Source organism: Eleutherodactylus coqui, chromosome 8 (assembly GCF_035609145.1).
Source record: "Eleutherodactylus coqui strain aEleCoq1 chromosome 8, aEleCoq1.hap1, whole genome shotgun sequence".
NCBI lineage: Eukaryota > Metazoa > Chordata > Amphibia > Anura > Eleutherodactylidae > Eleutherodactylus > Eleutherodactylus coqui.
The window spans coordinates 24,371,931-24,391,304 of NC_089844.1; the positions used below are offsets into that span (position 1 = coordinate 24,371,931).

The 19,374-nt window shown below is 44.7% G+C and overlaps 1 protein-coding gene across 5 annotated transcripts in view; it reads left to right on the forward strand.

The window, feature by feature from the left end:
* The window catches only part of SEMA5B (semaphorin 5B), a 245,894-nt gene extending 234,037 nt beyond the window's left edge, over window positions 1-11,857 (forward strand). For all 5 annotated transcript variants that reach the window (XM_066575322.1, XM_066575325.1, XM_066575323.1 and 2 more), the window contains exons 20-23: window positions 628-777; window positions 1,695-1,739; window positions 2,547-2,752; window positions 10,023-11,857. In XM_066575322.1, coding sequence (XP_066431419.1) covers window positions 628-777; window positions 1,695-1,739; window positions 2,547-2,752; window positions 10,023-10,178 — 557 coding nt within the window. In that variant the 3' untranslated portion in view covers window positions 10,179-11,857. The remainder of the gene's footprint in view (window positions 1-627; window positions 778-1,694; window positions 1,740-2,546; window positions 2,753-10,022) is intronic.
* The last annotated feature ends 7,517 nt before the right edge of the window (window positions 11,858-19,374 follow it).

Here is a 19,374-nt window from a genome sequence, read left to right on the forward strand (position 1 = left end):
GATTCTCCACACAGTTACATGAGAAAACCCCATGCGGTTGGCAGTGAAATCCCGTCCCCGGCTAGTCTAGCACTGATGACCGGCCTCATTGGAAGTCGCTGAGATCGCTGGATTTTCCCATCTAATGTGGATTCACACTGAGACTGATCTGCGGAAAACTTGTCACCTAATTTTATGGGGCACAGAGATAATTCCCATACAGGGAAGCTCCAATAGCGAAATGGGCAGGGGCTCTAATAAATGGGTCATTCAATGTATGTTGGCGCTTCTATGCCCCCTACATCGAGCAGGAGGGGCACCAGGGCTAAAATCAGAATCCTGTTACATTTTATGTCTCTCAAAACATTACAGGCGTAACTTAATAGATGTTAAACAAATGTCGACTCAGATCTGGTGGCTCATTACTCTGAGACAGATCAAAGTAAAAGAAGAAAAACCTGAGTTGTATCGCTACAGAATATTCTAGTATTTAGTAACACATGCAGAGATTTGTGTCCCGCTGTATAGCTAGAGATTCCTAGGTAGAGAGGACATAATTGTAAGTGGAAATAATCTGTTTTACGAGGTCCAGATAGATACAAAGTGACTGCACATGTTAGTTGATGATGTGTTGCTGTCTTGCTGCAGGCGGTTGGGCGGAGTGGTCAGAATGGAGCATGTGCCACGAAGATGGAACACAGTATCGAAACCGTTACTGCGACATGCACAATCCTGGACCCACACAGTGCATTGGGAATAGCACGCAGTTCAGAGACTGTATATACAATGAAATTCCAGGTATGTCGCAGACACCATCACTGAATGTATTCGCACTAAAGACACCGGTGACCCCGTATCATTCTGATCACTAATCATATAAGAAACAGCCATCCTGATGCTTCATAGGGTCACAGTGCCTCAGACTGAAAAGAGACAATGTCCACCCAGTTTGGCCTAATAACCCCCAATTTTGATCCAGAGGGAGGCAAAAAACCTCAATGAGGTAGAACCCAAATTGCCTCATTTTAAGGGAAAAATTCCTTCCCGACTCCAGTCTGCCAATCGAAATAATCCCCGGATCACTGACCACTCTGAAGTAATCAGTGATATAACATGCAGTATTACACACCAGGCCCCTATTGTACTCTTTTATCGAGTTTGCCATCACCGCGTCCTCAAGCAGAGTTTCATAGTCTCACTGCTCTTACAGTAAAGAACCCCCTTCTATGTGGTGTGTGGAAACCTTCTTTTCTCTAGACGTAGAGAGCGCCCCCTTGTTACGGTCCTGGGCATAAGTTAATGATGGGAAAGATCTCTGTTCTGACCCTTGATATGTTATACATAGGTATTAGGTCGCCCCTCAGCAGGCTTTTGTCTAAACAAAATAACCCCAGTTGATCACCTCTCTGGGTATTGTAGTCCACCCATTCCATTTATTACTTTAGTTGCCCGCCTTTGTAACCACTCAAGCTCTGATATGTCCTTGAGTATCGATGTCCAAAACTGTCCACAATATTCCATGTGTGGTCTGACCAGTGACGTGTTAAGAGGAAGAACAATGTTCTCATCATGTGCCCCATAACCTCTTTTGATGCCCCCCATAATCCTCTTGGCCTTGGCATCACTTTCTTGTAGACTGTGTATTTGCCTTGGCATCACTTTCTTGTAGACTGTGTATTTGTGCATTCACAGCAGTTTCTCCTTTTGATTTGCAGTCATTCTTCCGGCTTCAAGTATCGACGAAAACAAAGAGTGTGGAGGTAAGAAACCCTCTGTAACTTTGGTATGACGGCTGATGGGCCGGCATCAAGTTTTACTGTCTGTTGATTTGGTATTTGCTGAACATTATTGAAAAGGTATTCCAGCAATGTTACCCCTTGTATTACTGATGACGTGTCCTCAGGATAAATCATAAATAGTTGATCGGCGGAGGTCTGTCGCTCAGGACCATTGGCGATCAGCTGATTTCAGCCCTCACACTTTTTGGGTTTGAGCCGGATGTTGACAGTTTGGTGCACAATGATGTCAGAGTTGGAAGTGTAATAGAAGACGTAGCAACCATTGATTTCAATGACAACTACGCCTTCTATTACACTTCCAGTTCTGAACACAATGAGGATGGAGCTGTCAACATGTGACTTATATATCAAAACAAAATGAGGAACCCGTTCCCATACTTTATTTTAGTGTAAATATACAAATAAAACAAAATAACTAGAAATGTTACAAAAGAACATTTTTTAGCTTTTTACCCCCAATAAAACTAAAAAATGGAAAAAAGGTCAGTGAAAAAGATATTAAAAAATAGGCCTATATGTCACAGAAAAAAAACGCTGCAAAAATTGTTTTGGCAGCTGAAGGAAAAAAATAGGGTAGTAAAACCACCACATGGGTAAAATCCCTAAAAAGTGTCCTTAAGCTACAAAACTGTCCTTTAGGGATTAATGAGCTATCCTGAGGACAGGTCATCAATAGTACAAGAGATAAACCTTCTGGAACACTCCTTCAAGCCAACAAATGATTACATGTTAGTTTTTTAACCAACTTCTTTGTATTTCCCATGACAGGTTTCAGCCTTATCCACCTGATAGCCACGGGTGTGTCTTGTTTCTTTGGGTCAAGCCTCCTTACATTTGTAATCTATGTTTATTGCCAACGGTGCCAGCGACAGTCCCAGGAGTCCACCGTAATTCACCCTGCAACCCCCAACCATCTCCACTACAAGGGCAACTCTACTCCCAAAAATGAAAAATATACTCCCATGGAGTTCAAGGTAGGAGTCTTCGGTGGAGAAGAGAGATGCACGTCATGGGGCATGAGTCGGGTGTATGATGAGCTGGGGAATGGAGACTTCAAGGAAGGGTTGACCTGGAGAATGTGTGCATAGAGGTGGTTGGAGCATGCTGAAGCATCCTACAGATGTCGAATAACTGCATGTTGTGGACATCAAGTCATAACTTCATATCTGCATGTAAGATACCTTTACATGGAGCATTATCATTTAGATTGTCAGTCGAAGACTTCAACGACTTTTTTGAGTGACTGACCATGTGCTTTTATGCAGAGCAATGTCTGTTCATTAGCTTGCCAAGACCTTGTTCATAGAGGGAATCTTCATGCAAATTCATTCACAAGTCGTTCAGATACAAACAACTAGCAACTTACGGTTCGTCGCCGTGTCGGAGGCCGTGTTTACACTGAATGACATTTATTTAAATTTCATTTTTCGAGCCATTCGCCTTCTTGTGTAAAGGTACCTTTAGCTGCTTGTGGACTTAACAGTGAAGCCTCTCGCACCTCAAGCATCTAACAATGCTCGAATATCCTACATTTCCCGTCATCTTCCCATATAGTATAACTATAGCATGTGTAACTGAAATTCGGGCTCTAGTCTGGCCGGAGGGAATGAGGTCGGAGGGGGAACCTTACTCAGATCCCGTTGATACTTGGCTTTAGATGCCAGTTCCTCTTGCGTTCCTGGAGTAGATGACAAGAATTAATGTTTGGTTTCGCTAACCTGCCACAGAAATAAATCACCCCTGCCGCTTCCTGTTAGAGCTATTGATTCGGTCACCTTGATTTATTTTTATGGAGTCTTGTTGTTTAAGAAGCCTCTTTAGACAGTGAAGCTAAACTCCTCGGAGGCTGTTATCGGCACTGGCTATTCTCAATCTGGTGAAGGGAGCTTAATCCATAGTGAGCTGGAAGTAATGGAGTCTAGCGGGCAGAAACAAGATGGCGGCAACATCTGAACCTCACCACAAATTACTGATGAAAAATGAACCGCACAGGCGGAGGCTGATGTGGATTTTTGAAATAAGTTTCTTTGCTCCAACGGAGATTTCTATTCTGAAAGAAGCAAGTTGTTTTAAAGGGGTTGTCCCAAGATTGCAAGCTATCCCCTATCCCCAGGGTCTGATTGCTGAGACCCCCGCCAATCTTGAGATTACTGCACACCCCACAGTGAGGAGGAGACTGAATGGGAGGCCGGTTGCGTAAGATCACCACCACTCCATTAACTTTCAATGGGGCTGTGGAGATACCCAAACGGCACCCGCTCAGGTGTCTCTACCAGCCCCCTTGAAATTAATTTAGCGTTGACCGCGCATATGTTCCGTTCATGCTGATGCCCCTGTGGAGGAAGAAGCGACCCCTGCAGTAACAGGTAGAGGGGTCACGAGAGTCCCATTCTAGAGATCAGCAGGCATCTCAGCGATGAGATGTCTCCAGTCAGCAAGTTATCTGCTATCCTGTGGACGGCGATAACTTGCAATCCTGGTACAACCTGTTAAATAGGAAACAGAGCAATACTTGCCCGACCTCTGCCGAGGTACAGAAGTCGTTCTAATTAGATTTTATTCCTGTTTTTGGAGAAGTGAGAAGATCAGAAATTGTCTATTTTGGCATCTTTTTAGTTTTATTTTTATGGAATTTTTCATACTTTATAAATGTAATATTTTATAGTACGGGTTGTTACGGATCAGCCAAATTTTATGTGTAATGGGGAAAACGTTTTTGCATTTTCTTTCTGTAAAAACATTTTAGATGCCAAGGTCAGCAGTGACTGCGGCATCTGCTGGGTTAAACAATGGAGGAGTGATTAAATGAGCAAGTCTTCATCTTTTCACTCCTTTTCTGCGGAAAACCCCATATGTGACCATCAGAGAGTAAATATGATTTCTGATTGGTGGGGTTTAATGGCATGAACAAAACTTCATGTCACCCCCTTCCCTGGGACAGAGAGATATATGGGAGCATCACAGATCATCTCTGCTGCCTCTGGTTTCCTCTCCCTCTCTGTTTTTTAAATGGCCCAATCATTTCATTTCAACTAATTTTCCAGTCGCGTTCTAAGAGCCAGAACTTTTTCGTTTTTCCATTGACACGGCCGTATGAGGGCTTGTTTTTTGCAGGACAAGTTGTATTTTTTAATGCCATCATTTTTGGGTACCATATTTTTCCGGCGTATACGACTACCTTTTAACCCCGAAAAATCTGCTCTGCAGTCAGGGGTCGTCTTGTACGCCGGGTATACAGATGAGGCGCTGTCCCCCCCCCCCCCCCCCCCAAAAAAAAAATTATCAATACTCACCTCCCGCGGCGCAGCTGCAGGCTGTCGCTCACTTGTGCGTGCCCCGCCTCCAGAAAGCTAATGCTCTGATTAGCTAACGCCAAACTAAGTTAGCCAATCAGAGCATTAGCTTTCTGGAGGCGGGGCATTCAAGCTTCGCTTGCAGAAAGCAATGCTCTCCTGGTGTGCACGAGGGAGCGACAGCCTGCAGTAGCGCCGCCGGAGGTAAGTATTGATTTATTTTTTTTTCACACTGTATTCACGGCATATAAAACAAAAAGCCAGGAGTCGTCTTATACACCGGAAAATACGGTATATATAATGTATTGCATATCTTTTGTAAAAAAAATTGTCGGGAGATTGGGGGGGAAAACAGAAATTCTGCCGTTTGTTTTTTGGATTTCATTTTACGGCGTTCAGCGTGCAGAATAAATAGTGTGATAACGTTATATGAGTCGCACGATCCCGGTGATACCAAGTTTATACAGTATTTCTAAGTTTTGCTATTTTTGGACATTTAAAACATTTTTTTTTCTTAAAGGTTTTCTTTGGTTTCGCCACATTCCAAAAGCCGTATTAATGTTATTTCCCATTGCCGGAGTTCTAGAAGGCCGTGTTTATTGCGGGATGAACTCCAGTCTTCATTTATCTAATTTTTTGGAACATGTAAAATTTTGATCGCTTTTTATTCCATTTTTTCTAGGGGCAAGATTAACAAAATCTGTAATTCTGGCATGTTTTTTATTTTTATTTTTCTTAATTTTTTTTTAGCAACAGAGCTGTGTAGGGGTTCTTATTTTGCAGAATGATTTGTGCGTTTTATCAGTACCAATTGTTGATCCGTGCAGCATTTTGATCGCGTTCTATTCCGTTTTTTTGTATGTTGAGGTAGGCTTAATTAGCTATTTCTGCCACGTTTTATTATTATTTTTCTTCCAATGCCATGCACCCTGCAGATTAAATAATGTACTATCTTCCTTCTCTGGGTCATTACGAATGCAGGGATACCAGGTGTAATTTGATTTTTTTATTTTTTACAAAGTAAAGGGAGAACGGGTGAGGTTTTGGTGTTTATCTTAGTTTTTTTTACAATTTTTTTTTTTACTTTTTTAAATTTTTTGTCCCCTTAGGGGACTTGCATAATACTTTTTTATTCATCTAATACCGTGCTATGCTGAGGCATAGCAGGGTATTAGACAGGCTATGAACATGCCCTATATGTCTTTCCTGGCATTTGTACATTTTGCATGGCTGCATGTTACCTTGGGGTCCGTTGTTTGCATGTCCATGATGGCACATCCTGATCCTCAGAGCACAGAGCACTGCCAGGTTCACACGACACTGCTAAGTCATTCGCAGTGTCATCTGCGACTACTGATCCCTAAAAACCTGATGGGGGTTATTACTTGTGACACCCGAGATTTGTATCCCTGGAAATGTGTGTTTTTTGGGGTCAGACTATTCAGGCCGGGCGAGGACGCTGCCGTATCGGGCCTGGCAGGGTGGATGATGAAAGGGTCTGAAAAGGACCAATCGGCGTGAGACTATAGTGCTGTGACATCCCTAGTCAGCGACCGGAGGTTAATAAATGAGTCTTCGGCAGTAATAATACGCAGAGATCTCGTGTAAATGTGACATTGCATTGAGGATTATTGACGGGTATGTAAGCGTCGCGGTTCTGTGGCGTTTACGGATCCAGGCATTTTAAAGGGAATGTGGCATCAGAAAAGGTTCGATTGTTTAATCAGTTTTTATGTAAAATATTTTTTCGAAGACGTTTTAGTGATTTTTATAAATCTTGATGCCTCAATCTATATTTTTTTTAAATATCCCGCAAGCTTGAAGTTTTCCCACTGACCGCTAAGGTCGGGTTCGCTACCTTATGTGAGATGCGCCTGGGAAGCGTAGGCGCAGCTCTCATCAGACAGCACGAAGACACCCGACCGAGTGCGTCCAATCTCCACGGACGAAAACGGATGAGAATACGACATGCAGACGTTTTTTGTTTTTTTTTTTATGGTCCATGCAAAAAAATTGTTCATGTGACTCGCCTTGGGGTGATAGTGAGCCATCCTCTTATAGTAGGATCTCTTTGTATGAGGCTGTGCAGCTGCGGTCACTGCTCGCATGTTCACACTCCGCTACAGGCGCCCATCTTTGAGGTAGGGAGTTGGTCAGCTGTGTTGAAGTGAACACTGTAGGGGGCACTGTTGGATTTTACTCTGGATCTTCATGCTTGTTCCTGGCAGTTCACTGTGCAACCCGCTTGTCACATCATCACCCCCATAAGTGTCATTCTCATGTCACGGCGCACTCAATGCCAGTACAGTGACTGTGAACTGTTGCTTGTAGCTGACAGAGGTGACGCATCTAATAACGGGGACACCAGTCCTTGAGATGTGCCAGTGGAGCTGGAGAGCAGGTAAATGCCACCCCCAAAAGATTTCCACATGCTTTTTTTCCTCCCTGTTGGATAACATTGAGTAGATAATATATGGATTTCCGTAGCTGTACTATGGTGACAATAGTGCAGGAGACTGACATAACCACAGGGTGTCACTAGAGACCAGCGATGACATCCCTGAGAGGGCAGCCTTTACATTCACTGGAGAGCAGCGATGACATCCCTGAGAGGGCAGCCTTTACCATTCACTAAAGAGCAGCGATGACATCCCTGAGAGGGCAGCCTTTACCATTCACTAAAGAGCAGCAGTGACATCACGGAGACTGTAGCCTATCCATCCACTAGAGAGCAGTGACATCACTGAGAATGCAGCCTATCCATGCACTAGAGAGCAGCGGTGACATCAGAGACTGAAGCCTATCCATTCACTAGAGAGCAGCAGTGACATCACTGAGAATGCAGCCTATCCATTCACTAGAGAGCAGCGGTGACCTAACTGAGACTGAAGCCTATCCATTCACTAGAGAGCAGCGGTGACATAACGGAGACTGAAGCCTATCCATTCACTAGAGAGCAGCGGTGACATAACTGAGACTGAAGCCTATCCATTCACTAGAGAGCAGTGGTGAAATAACTGAGACTGAAGCCTATCCATTCACTAGAGAGCAGCGGTGACATAACTGAGACTGAAGCCTATCCATTCACTAGAGAGCAGCGGTGACATAACTGAGACTGAAGCCTATCCATTCACTAGAGAGCAGCGGTGACATAACTGAGACTGAAGCCTATCCATTCACTAGAGAGCAGCGGTGACATAACTGAGACTGAAGCCTATCCATTCACTAGAGAGCAGTGGTGAAATAACTGAGACTGAAGCCTATCCATTCACTAGAGAGCAGCGGTGACATCACTGAGAATGCAGCCTGTCCATGCACTAGAGAGCAGGGGTGACATCACTGAGAATGCAGCCTGTCCATGCAATAGAGAGCAGCGGTGACATCACTGAGAACGCAGCCTATCCGTTCACTAGGTTTTAGGCATGTCAGTATTACGTTTGTCACAGAGGGGACAGTAGCAGCACTCTGGGCCATGATGGCTGCCGTGCACTGTATTATGTCTTCATGGCACAGTGAGCCCTCAGATGGTTGGTTCATTTTGAGTTCTCTTCGCCATCTTTGGGCACCACATATTTTGCTTGCAATTGTGGTACAACGCTTTAAGCTGAAACTTCTCCAAAGTAACTAGTTGATCAGTGTGGGTCTTACTGAGGAGACCACCACCAATTTCAAGAAGAGGGTCCTGTGTCCCCCGTCCTCCTCACTGAGAGGTTACTGCACCCCCTGCAGTGAGGAGACTGAATGGAGTGCTGGTTGCGCAAGTACATTAGTGCTCCATTAACTTTTAATGGAACTGCGGAAATAGCTGAGCAGCGCACATTTGGGTGTTTCTGTCCGCCCCATTAAAATGAATGCAGCGTTCACCGTGCGTGATCGGCTAGTGCTCCTGTCATGCCAACGTCACTGCAGGGGGAGAATTGACCCCCACAGGGGTAGGCAGAACTGGACACGGGAATCCCTTTCTGCAGGTTTGCTGGGGCTCTCAGCTCTGAGACCCCAGCAATCAGCAAATTATCCCTTATCCTGTGGATAATTTTCAATCATGGTGAAACCCCTTTGAATTGTGATGACTCTTCACGAATGCCGAAACCAAAGCGAACAATTAAAACAGCAGCGCAAATAAATGTGCCATTGTCCCAGCAGCCGGTCCGCACGAGGGTCCGCAGCCTCCCGCCACTCATCTTTCTCTGGAATTCTGCAGTTTCTTAGTTATCAGCTTGAAATAAAACATAATGTCCCATCACATCCGCGCCGGCCTCCTGCGCTGCCCGGTCTGCGAGCACGGAGCGAAATAGAAAAATGAACACATTATAGAAATTTCCAATTTATCTCGTGCGAGGGAAAATTTCATTTCTGCATCTGAAGCGGCAATCAAATTACACCCCGAATCGAATAACATAGAACGCCTTCATCCAGCTAGAAAATAACCCAAGATGGAAAGTGCAGATCATTCTCGCTGCCCTGAATGGCGCCAATTTATAGAAGGGAATGTAGTTCACCGACATTCGGACGAATTACGTATTAAATTTGTTTTCAAACGCTTTTTGAAAAAAAGCAAATATCCACAAGATTGATGAATAGAACAATAATACCCACGAATCGGAGGAAGCCGCCTCTCCGACCTCTTGGAGGTTTAATGAACGGCGCATTGTTTTACAGCAGACAGAATGTGATAAACGGTCCCAACTGAGTTATTAATTCTTACTGTTTATGCCGCTCATGATGGTACAATCCTGCGGAGAGTGCGCCGCTCCCTCCAGACTTGGCGGAGGATAGGCTACATCATTATCATCCTCCTTCTGCATCGATGAGATGAGATTTCAGACTTGGTGCAGAGAGGATATTTATATGCATGATAATGGGCAGAAGCCCCTCGTGGGGTGGAGGACGACGAGGGGACTTTTAGGTCCAACTTCAGTTTCTAAATTTTTGTCCTCCTTTTATTTTGCAGACACTCAATAAGAACAATTTGCTTCCGGACGACCGAACCAACTTTTACCCTTTGCAGCAAACAAACGTATACACAACTACGTACTACCCGAGTACTCTAAGCAAATACGACTTCAGACCAGATTCTTCTCCAGGCAGAACTTTCACCAACAGCTGAGATCCGGCCCGGAATGGAATTCACATCGTCACGCTGAGGTTCCATCTCCTTCCCCCTTGTCCTACTCCATAAACGTTGGCTCAGCTCGTTCTCTTTCATCACTTGAGTTGGGTAAATTCCAGACTGGACCTACTGATACTTCTCTGTGAACCATTGTGGACGTCGCAGCGGAGTTCGCCCCTAGGACACGGCTAGAGTTGTATCTTCATGGTCGGGAGAGGAGTATAAGTCCAAGGCTTCTGTTTACTTGAAGATGAACAAGTTGCTTCTGTAGAGATCCTGGAACATATTTTTTGTAAAAGGAAATGTCCCGGAGGTTTGCGGAAGCGTTTGACACGTTCACTTATGAGAGATTTCTTCTTTTTTTTCTATAAGCGAAGAAAATAACGTTACACTGAATGGCTTTGTTGCTTGCATGCCCGACTCCTGCACATCACCATGGCGTGGCTCTTGCTCCATCCCTGTTGGACAGTATTTCGAGAATTCCTGGATTGTAGCAACAGCCTCAAACCTTTGCAAAAGTCACACTGCTAATTAAAACTGAACTTTTCGAAATGACCTTCTCAGGTCACTAGAAGTGGAACGCTTTCCTAATAGACTTCACAGCCTCTAACAAGTGTCAGAATTTTTCTTGTTGATTATATAATAGATCCAGTAACATCGAGGCTGATCACGTCTACGGGTGCTCCCCGGTCCACCATGAGGTCCTTGTAGAGCGGACCATTCCTAAACTGACCTATAAAAGCTTTGTGAGATGTTTATGAACTTAGGCTTTCACAAGCAGAGGTGCAACGACAGGTTTTATTCTGTTCTGATGTCTTTGTAACGTAGATCTAGAGAGAGTTTAAAGGGGTTGCCTGCCCATTTTTTCACAGACCTATCCAGTGAATAGGTCATCAGTAGTTGATGGACAGGGGTACGTCAATCAGGACCCCCATCCATCAGCTGATTGTCCGGCCTGCTCTCGAATGTAGTGGGCCAGATGTCGTCATCAGCGAACAGGCAAGGAAGTGTTGACTTCACTATGAAAACAATGGGAGAAACGTGCTGATACAGCAGTTCCTGCTTCTCTATCGGTTGGGACTGGATGTGATGTCATGACCGGCATGGAAGTAGGGACTGCCGTTGCAGCGCGGCTTTCCCATAGATTTTTAGCGGGAGTGAAGCTAGCCATGGAACTTCCTCCCCTGTCTGTTTGTGGTAATGCCTGGCCCACTGCTCTGGACAGCAGGCCTGGATGTTCAGCTGCTGGACGAGGGTCCCAAATGGTAGACCCCCATCCATCAACTACTGATGACCAATCCAGAGGAAAAAAGGGCAGACAACCCCTTTAAATCAGGGTTTTATTAGAGCAAACAGAATTGTAGGTTGGTTTCCCTCGGTTTGGTCCTCTCATGCCCATGGAACCGTCGCGTGGATGACGGGGGGAGCAGACCGGATGGCCAGTCTAAGCGGCTGTTTTAGTAATAAGTGAACGCCGGACCAGTTGGAGCCCTCAGATTGGTTGGCTGCACTTTCGGATGTAATAACTCATTTTGATGTACAGAAAAAGAAACTGTTCGCTGAGCGCTATGGATTTGTTTAAGCCAACTTCTGTTCTTTTCACGGTTTCTAGGATTGAGAATGTTGTTTTTTTTTACTGTTAGATTTTTTATATATAAAGATAACCGGACAAAGAATGTCTAAAGCATCTGGTCTTCCACAACGTACGCGCCATCCGGAAAATGGGAAACGCCAGACACTTGCCAGCAGATGTTTTTGGAAGTCTGGCTGGCAGCAAAAGGGTTACTGATGAGATATCGGCTTTACACATAGTATCCGAGTATGAAGGCCGCTGGTAATGCTGCATTGATATAGCAAACCTTACATCCGCTTACATGGGGGGCACCGATGTCCTTTGGAAGAGTTGTCCAGTAGTTCGGAGAGTTGCCGTTGGGTCGTATCGGCATTTGTCTGATGTACGTGGGAAGATTTTAGTGATCTTTTTATATTATTTTTCAGCATTGATGTTTAGAAGGTTTTGTGGAAAGGAAATAACAGAATGCAGCGGAGCGGCTGTAGCTCAAGTGCGGTTTAGTTTGCGCCTTAGTTTAGAGTGATTGCAATGCAAATCCATTCAGTGCCTGTTCTGCTTTTTATGGTATTTAACGTCACGATAGAAAACACAAGATGACCGGTTGCAGGTTCACCTTATTTATGCAGCATTCTCACATCTATAAGTATAGTAACACAGGCTGAAGCAGCAACCTCCATCCAGTTCAGCCTATCCACCACCCCCACCCCCCCCCCAAATGTTGATCCAGAAGAAGGCAAAAAAGCCTGAATGAGGTAAAAGCCAATTTTCCTTAATCAGAATAATCCCGCATCATCCGTCGACTGCAAGAAGTAGCGATGGAACGGTTTGTCATGTACCTTATGTAATGAGCAGTGTTTACAATGTAGCCCGATGCACCGCATAACGCCATAACCTGCGCCTGTCACCAATGATGGAAACGTCTCCTCAGCACATAAGATTCCCATCACCCCGCAATATCCCTGCACCCCTAAAGTGATCCGAAGCTGTTTTGCCATGAAAACACCTTACATCCTCGGAGATTTTACATGGATGGTGAGCACGATATTCCATGTCCTTAGCCTAAATATTGAAAAAATATAGCTCATCCCACAAAAAACAACCCACAGATACATTAATGGGGGAAAAAAAGTTAAAATGTTTTGAAAGTGGGGAGGAGAAAGCAAAAATTGGAAAAGCGAAAAAAGTGCCGCGTCCTTAGGGGGTTAAAATGCAGTCAGTTTATACACACAGATAATAGTTTACATTTTTTCAGCATTTGCTCGTTCACTCGATGGTGGGTCATTCAGTGGACTGTGCCAGTGAACGACTGCTCGCTCTTTACACGTAACGAATTCCGAATGACTGAACAGTGATATTTATGTCTGCTTAAAATGAATGAACGAATTATCATTCCATTGTCGGCAGAGTTTACACTAAAAGATTATCGTTCGGTTTGGCACAATCCAATGAATTTCCTTTAACAGAATTGTTCCATGTAAAATGCGCCCTTACTGGAAGCTGCTGGCGCATCTGATTGGAGGGAGGAGCTTTGCTGCCTTTTGGGCATTAATGCATATGAACAATATATACCATAAATATCAAAGATAGGGAGACCCCCCCCCCCCTTATAGAGGCTGGGGAGACCCCCCCCCTTATAGAGGCTGGGGAGACCCCCCCCCCTTATAGAGGCTGGGGAGACCCCCCCCCCCTTATAGAGGCTGGGGAGACACCCCCCCTTCCTTATAGAGGCTGGGGAGACACCCCCCCCCCTTATAGAGGCTGGGGAGACACCCCCCCCCCTTATAGAGGCTGGGGAGACACCCCCCCCCTTATAGAGGCTGGGGAGACACCCCCCCCCCTTATAGAGGCTGGGGAGACACCCCCCCCCCCTTATAGAGGCTGGGGAGACACCCCCCCCCTTATAGAGGCTGGGGAGACACCCCCCCCCTTATAGAGGCTGGGGAGACACCCCCCCCCTTATAGAGGCTGGGGAGACCCCCCCCCCCTTATAGAGGCTGGGGAGACCCCCCCCCCCCTTATAGAGGCTGGGGAGACCCCCCCCCCCCCCATAGAGGCTGGGGAGACCCCCCCCCCCTTATAGAGGCTGGGGAGACCCCCCCCCCCTTATAGAGGCTGGGGAGACCCCCCCCCTACTTATTGGGTCATAATAGGCAAAGTTTTAATCTTTGAATTGTTTTGTGCATTCTTAGAAAACCTTTTTTTTTATTTTGCAGACTAACTTGTGGTAAAGGACGTGTCTCGCCTATTTTTGGGCCTATAAACAATGTTTTGTACAATGTGTGATATTTAATATACCTTTATGCCTGTCCAGCGTATCTCCACCGTCCAGATATTAGCCTTTGGTTATCCTGTGCCTTATGGAAATTAGCATTGGACCCTCGGATAGGTGATCTGCTGCTGTCTTTGGTTCGAGCTCTTTACCTCCCCGGTATTTGAAAAATAGCCCTTTCCATCTTTAATGACTCCAGCTAGAAACGTTCCGTATACCATCATGGCACGGACAACGGCGCATGCGCTATGCATCCTTCTTGGCCAGTACGGTGGAAAGGGGCAGTTTGTCAAACACTAGGGCGCGAGAGAGCCCGAACCAAAGTCAGTGGTGGACCGTCCATCAGAGGGTCCAACGCTAATTTACATATGGGGCAGGTTAGTTGGTGGAGTCACACACTGTACTAATAAAGGTGTCTTTGGATTCCACTCGGCATCGCACAAGTATTATACAGGAGACTCGGCTTATAGTGCAAAGAATAGATGACAGACTTCTTTGTAAAAAATAAAAATAAAGTCTTGGAGTTCAGTGAAAGAGCCCCATATTAGGGAACGCTTTGCACCCAGCGAGGCTTGTAGCCGCACAGCGATACGTTCCTCTTAGACCTGCGGAATACTAATAATTTCTGACTTTGACAAATCCATTTTATGTGGTTAAATTCAGGAAATTGTAGAGACACAAATTACATTTTCCAGCTGTGAACAAACCGTCACTTTGTATATTTACAGCTCAGTGTGACGCGATGGAGAGGCGACCGGCCCGTTACAGATAACCCAGCGTTAAATCTGCAGCACAAATATTGCTGCTAACCTTTTGGAGGGGACTGATAATTTAATTTCTGCAGACAGGAGCATCGGGGGGACATCAGCCGCGGCTCGTTGTACTTCTGAAGATCGGGTTAAATGTCTATCAAATAAATAGAATTTCCTCTTGCAGATTTTACAGCTTCAATAATGGATATAAAAGGTTTTCCACGCTTATCGCAGGTCGTAATTTCCAGGTGGTGGGAGCGCACTGACCAGGATGTAATGCTGAATTACCAGCGCCGTCCACTAGGCGGTCTGTATCGTACTCGGCTCAGAACAGGACATGGGGCACTTTTACATAAATCATAACATATTCTTGCATCCAGGGAAAATCTGAATGTTTATAATTTCGTGTAAATGCTGCCCCAACGAATGAGAATTTGATCGCTTCTCATTCAGTTTCTGCATGCAGAAAACTGAATGACGGAGCGGCTGTGTAAACAAGCAGTTATCACTTAACGACTGCCTGTTCACTGTGAACGATCCCCGGCCGCTCCACCTCCATTCACTAGCGATGATCATTCCTGTGCAAAAGCAGAGGAACAATTATCACTGGGACGACCTGTTGGGCATCTCCACCCAACATGCTGTTCTAATCTCCTCTCCCTCCATATTACACTATGGCTGCATAATAAACCTCTCAAAAGTGAATTATATTTTGACAGTAATACAATCTATACATATATGGTAGACCAGCAAGCAGGAGGGGACTGCGCCATCCTGCTAGGTCAGGACTGATCCCACATGGCCCTCCTCTCATATTCTTATGGTCTGCATACACATTAGATTTGTCATTTAAACCTGCCAATAGCAGCAGGTTCGGACAACTCTGATATGGAGGGTAGCGGCTCAACTTTACTTTTGACAGATGAGGTCATGGAAAAGAAGGATCAGGATGTTGCATTACATTACCCGATCCTTTTCTCCTCCCCCCAAAACTTTTCTGTTTTGCCTCTACCCCTGATTTCAGCTTAAAAAAAGAATGCAAAACCCTAATCTAACACGGACATGAACGACGCAGTTCTAGAACAGACATCCAGCATTTACCTTTCAGAGTCCCCAGCTTCATAGAAAGGATCGATTCTTACAGCCCATCTGTTACTAAAATCACTGACTAGTAATGAAATCATGTTAAAAGGGGTATCCAGGAATTTACTATTGATGACCTATCAAGACAGGCCATCAGTAGTTGATCATGGAGTCCGTGATCAGGATCCCTGCTGATTGTCTGATCCTCCGACTCACTGTAGCCAAGCAAGACATCCCATTTGTGGTTGAAATCAATGGCAGCGATATTTTACTTAGTCGGAAGTCTGCATTGGGGTCTGAGCCAGAGAGCGGACCAAAGAATGAGATGATCAGCAGGGATCCTGAGCAGTGGACCCCACCCATCAATTATTAATGGTTTCCTGATAGCTCAGGTCATCAACAGTAAATTTCAAGAAATCTCTTTAAGATCCAGATCTATTAAAATAAAAAGGATGAACCAAAAATAAATTCCTTAATTTGTGCTTGATTCTTTTTTTTTTACATCCCTCAACACTAAGTTCTGAGGAAAATGGTATTCTGTGATGCGTGTTTATTCAGCTGACTCAACTAAAGGCTTAAAGGGGTTTTCTGCTCCTTTTTCAACTTATGAGCTGTCCTCTAGCGCCCCACTTGGTCACCTTTCCCTGATGATGACTTCTGCTCCTGCACACTGGACAGCGGGGCCGGATGATCAGCTGATCGACAAGGGTCCCGAGCAGAGGACTACCAAAGGACAGCTCATCAGTGGAAAAGTGGGAAGAAACCCTTTCTAAAGGCGCTTTCCAGATTATAATTAATACAAGATAACAGTCCTATAACTAAGGCACATGCATGACCACCGGTGAATAGGGCACCAGCATATCATTTCTAGGGTGTCTAGACATCATTTTTGCAGTTTTCAGGTTTGGGTCAAATATTTCACAAATATATACCAAAATGATGCTTTTCTATGTGAATAGTTGGATCCCCACCCTGGGCGCTGTACAGAATAAAGGTTTCTTTTACTTCATCACAAGCATAGTTCTGGAGAACCCCGCTAAATAGGATCTGTATGATTTCTGAGTGCCCATACTTGTAACTGTTTGCCATGTGCCGCCAGGAGGGGTGCAGTACAAAGCGGACATAGATTTCACAGCTATGCACTTCTCCACATACATCAAGCACAAATAAAGCACATGGTTTTTACGTGCTTCACCTGTATTTGCCACGCTGCTGGAAAGTACATTGCTAAAACCATAACAATTTGATAAACTATGTACACTGTTTGCCGTGCTGTTCTCATCCATGCGGCGCACGAGCAGCAGGTCACCACCCAATCCGCTGCCGATCTTCCCATAAATCCGTGGCTGTTTTGCTGCAGATTCCACAATGTCCATTAAAGATGTGAAACCTGAGGTATTTCCACAACAATCCGTTTTGGAATTTCCGCTATATTAGGGATGGGGGTTTCCATAGCCGCATCCAACTATATTGCAGCGTAGTTTGCTGTGGATCTGCAGTGCTGAATCCAATCCTTCATATAAACTATTTACTACTAGGGCTGCATTTACACAGGCAAGTGCCATGGAGATCAGGCAAAATCTGACCTAAATTGCACTTTTTTTTCTGCAATTCTCTTGAATATACGATGTATTTTGGCTCTTAAAATGCATGATTCGCATCAATCTACATGCATTTTTCATGCACGTGGGGAAAAAAAAGTTTTTTTAAAAATCACGTGGCTCCAATAGGTAAAATGGCAAAAAAAGAAAACCCAACGCACTTGCATGTGAATTGCATGGCATGTGAGTGTGATGCGTTGGGTTTTTTGCAGCCATAAAGGTTGATGCTTGAACAAAAAAAATCGCCAAAAAATAGGACATGCAGCGATTTTTATTTTTCTCCAAATCTTAGTCTGAGAGAAAAATCTCTTGTGTATATAAACCCACTGAAGGTAATGGGTTCTTCTCGGGCGAGTTCTGTCCATCTCGTAATCCGAAAGAACTCGCACTTGAAAATCACCTGTGTAAATACAGCCTAAAGAAGAGGGAAAGTTACGGCAACCGCCATGTTTGTGCAAAACTTCGTGCAGTCGCCAGTTTTGATAAGGGTCAAAATTTGAGTGGGCACGCGCCCATCTTTCTCCAACATGTTGTTTAAAGCCAGAAAAGGGTGCAAAACTCCTAACAGCCACAGATCTGATTGACTGTAAGACCAGGTTTATTAGGGCTGCAGCTCTTATTACATTTGGTGCAGTTGATGTCAACAAATTTCAATTTTAGACCGGGGTGGAGATTTCTCCCATCGCACCAAGTAGGACGGTGATCGGCTGCCAAACCTGAAAATGAAGAGTCATTGTATGTTGTATTCGCATTAGCCATGTTTGTTACACCAGAGACAAGTAGTCTGTTCTCCAGCAGTTGTGGATTCTGGGGCATGCTGAGATTTGTAGTTGTAGAAACCTAATTTTACATTTTTGTGGATAAATTAAGTAACTTTTGTTATAAGCTCTGAAAATGCCTTATACAAACCAAGATTCCAGCATCCAACCTTCCACAGGTTTAATCCCTTCATTAGACTTGCATAAATTGTAGTGTGTGCCATGGGTAGCCATGTTCTTAGGATTTGGGCCTTTGAGCCAAGATGTACATGTCCGCCAGAGATGAACGTGATCCAGGCCGGAGCGATGCCGGGTCTACCGACCTCCCAATTAGCATCAACAGTTGTTACACAGCCTGCCGGGTCCTGGATGCCTTACAGCTCAAGTTCACTTTAACATTCTCTTTGTTGAAAACCTGAATCAGATTAGATTGTGAGCTCTTCAGGGCAAGGATAGAACGGTTTGTTGCTGATGTTTTTAAAAACTGTGCCATAGTTTCAGGCCATTGTCTGCGCCGCAGCTGAATCTGCATCGAGGATTGGATGGGAAATGGGCAGTTTGGGAACAAAAAGTGGAAATCGGAAGCGGTTTTCTACTCCCAGACGTTACTATGCCGATGGCTTCGCCCCATTATGCAAAGCTTGCCGTTAATTAGTGGGCTCTGTGCTGAAGGCTCATTACCTTCCTATGCAATTGAACTTGCCATGGTACTCTAGAATAATGTGACAGATTGTAATCACTGCCTTTAGACACTGTGAATTCCTTTTTTGGTACTCTGTATTTTTTATATATTGTACAATGTAAAAACAAGAGACTTCAAAAATAAATGAAATGTTTAAGAAAAAACAGAACAGAAAAGATGAGAACAGATTGTGGTGATTTATCAGCTGAAGAAGAGATCTGGAGTAGAAACAATGTCTGATTTCTGCCCGGTGCGATGGACAAATGGCTCTGCCAAAATCCGAGCTATGCCTATGACTAAAGGACCTTTCACATGGGACGGAATTAGTCCGCGCATACCTTCCTGCGTCACAATGTTATCCCAATGGGGCTTATATTCCACATTTGTTATGTGACTTTACTCCAAAACCGCAAAATTCAATTCCACTGCAGAAAAGCTTCTGCTGCAGGATTAACCCTTTCCAATCCACTGTCTG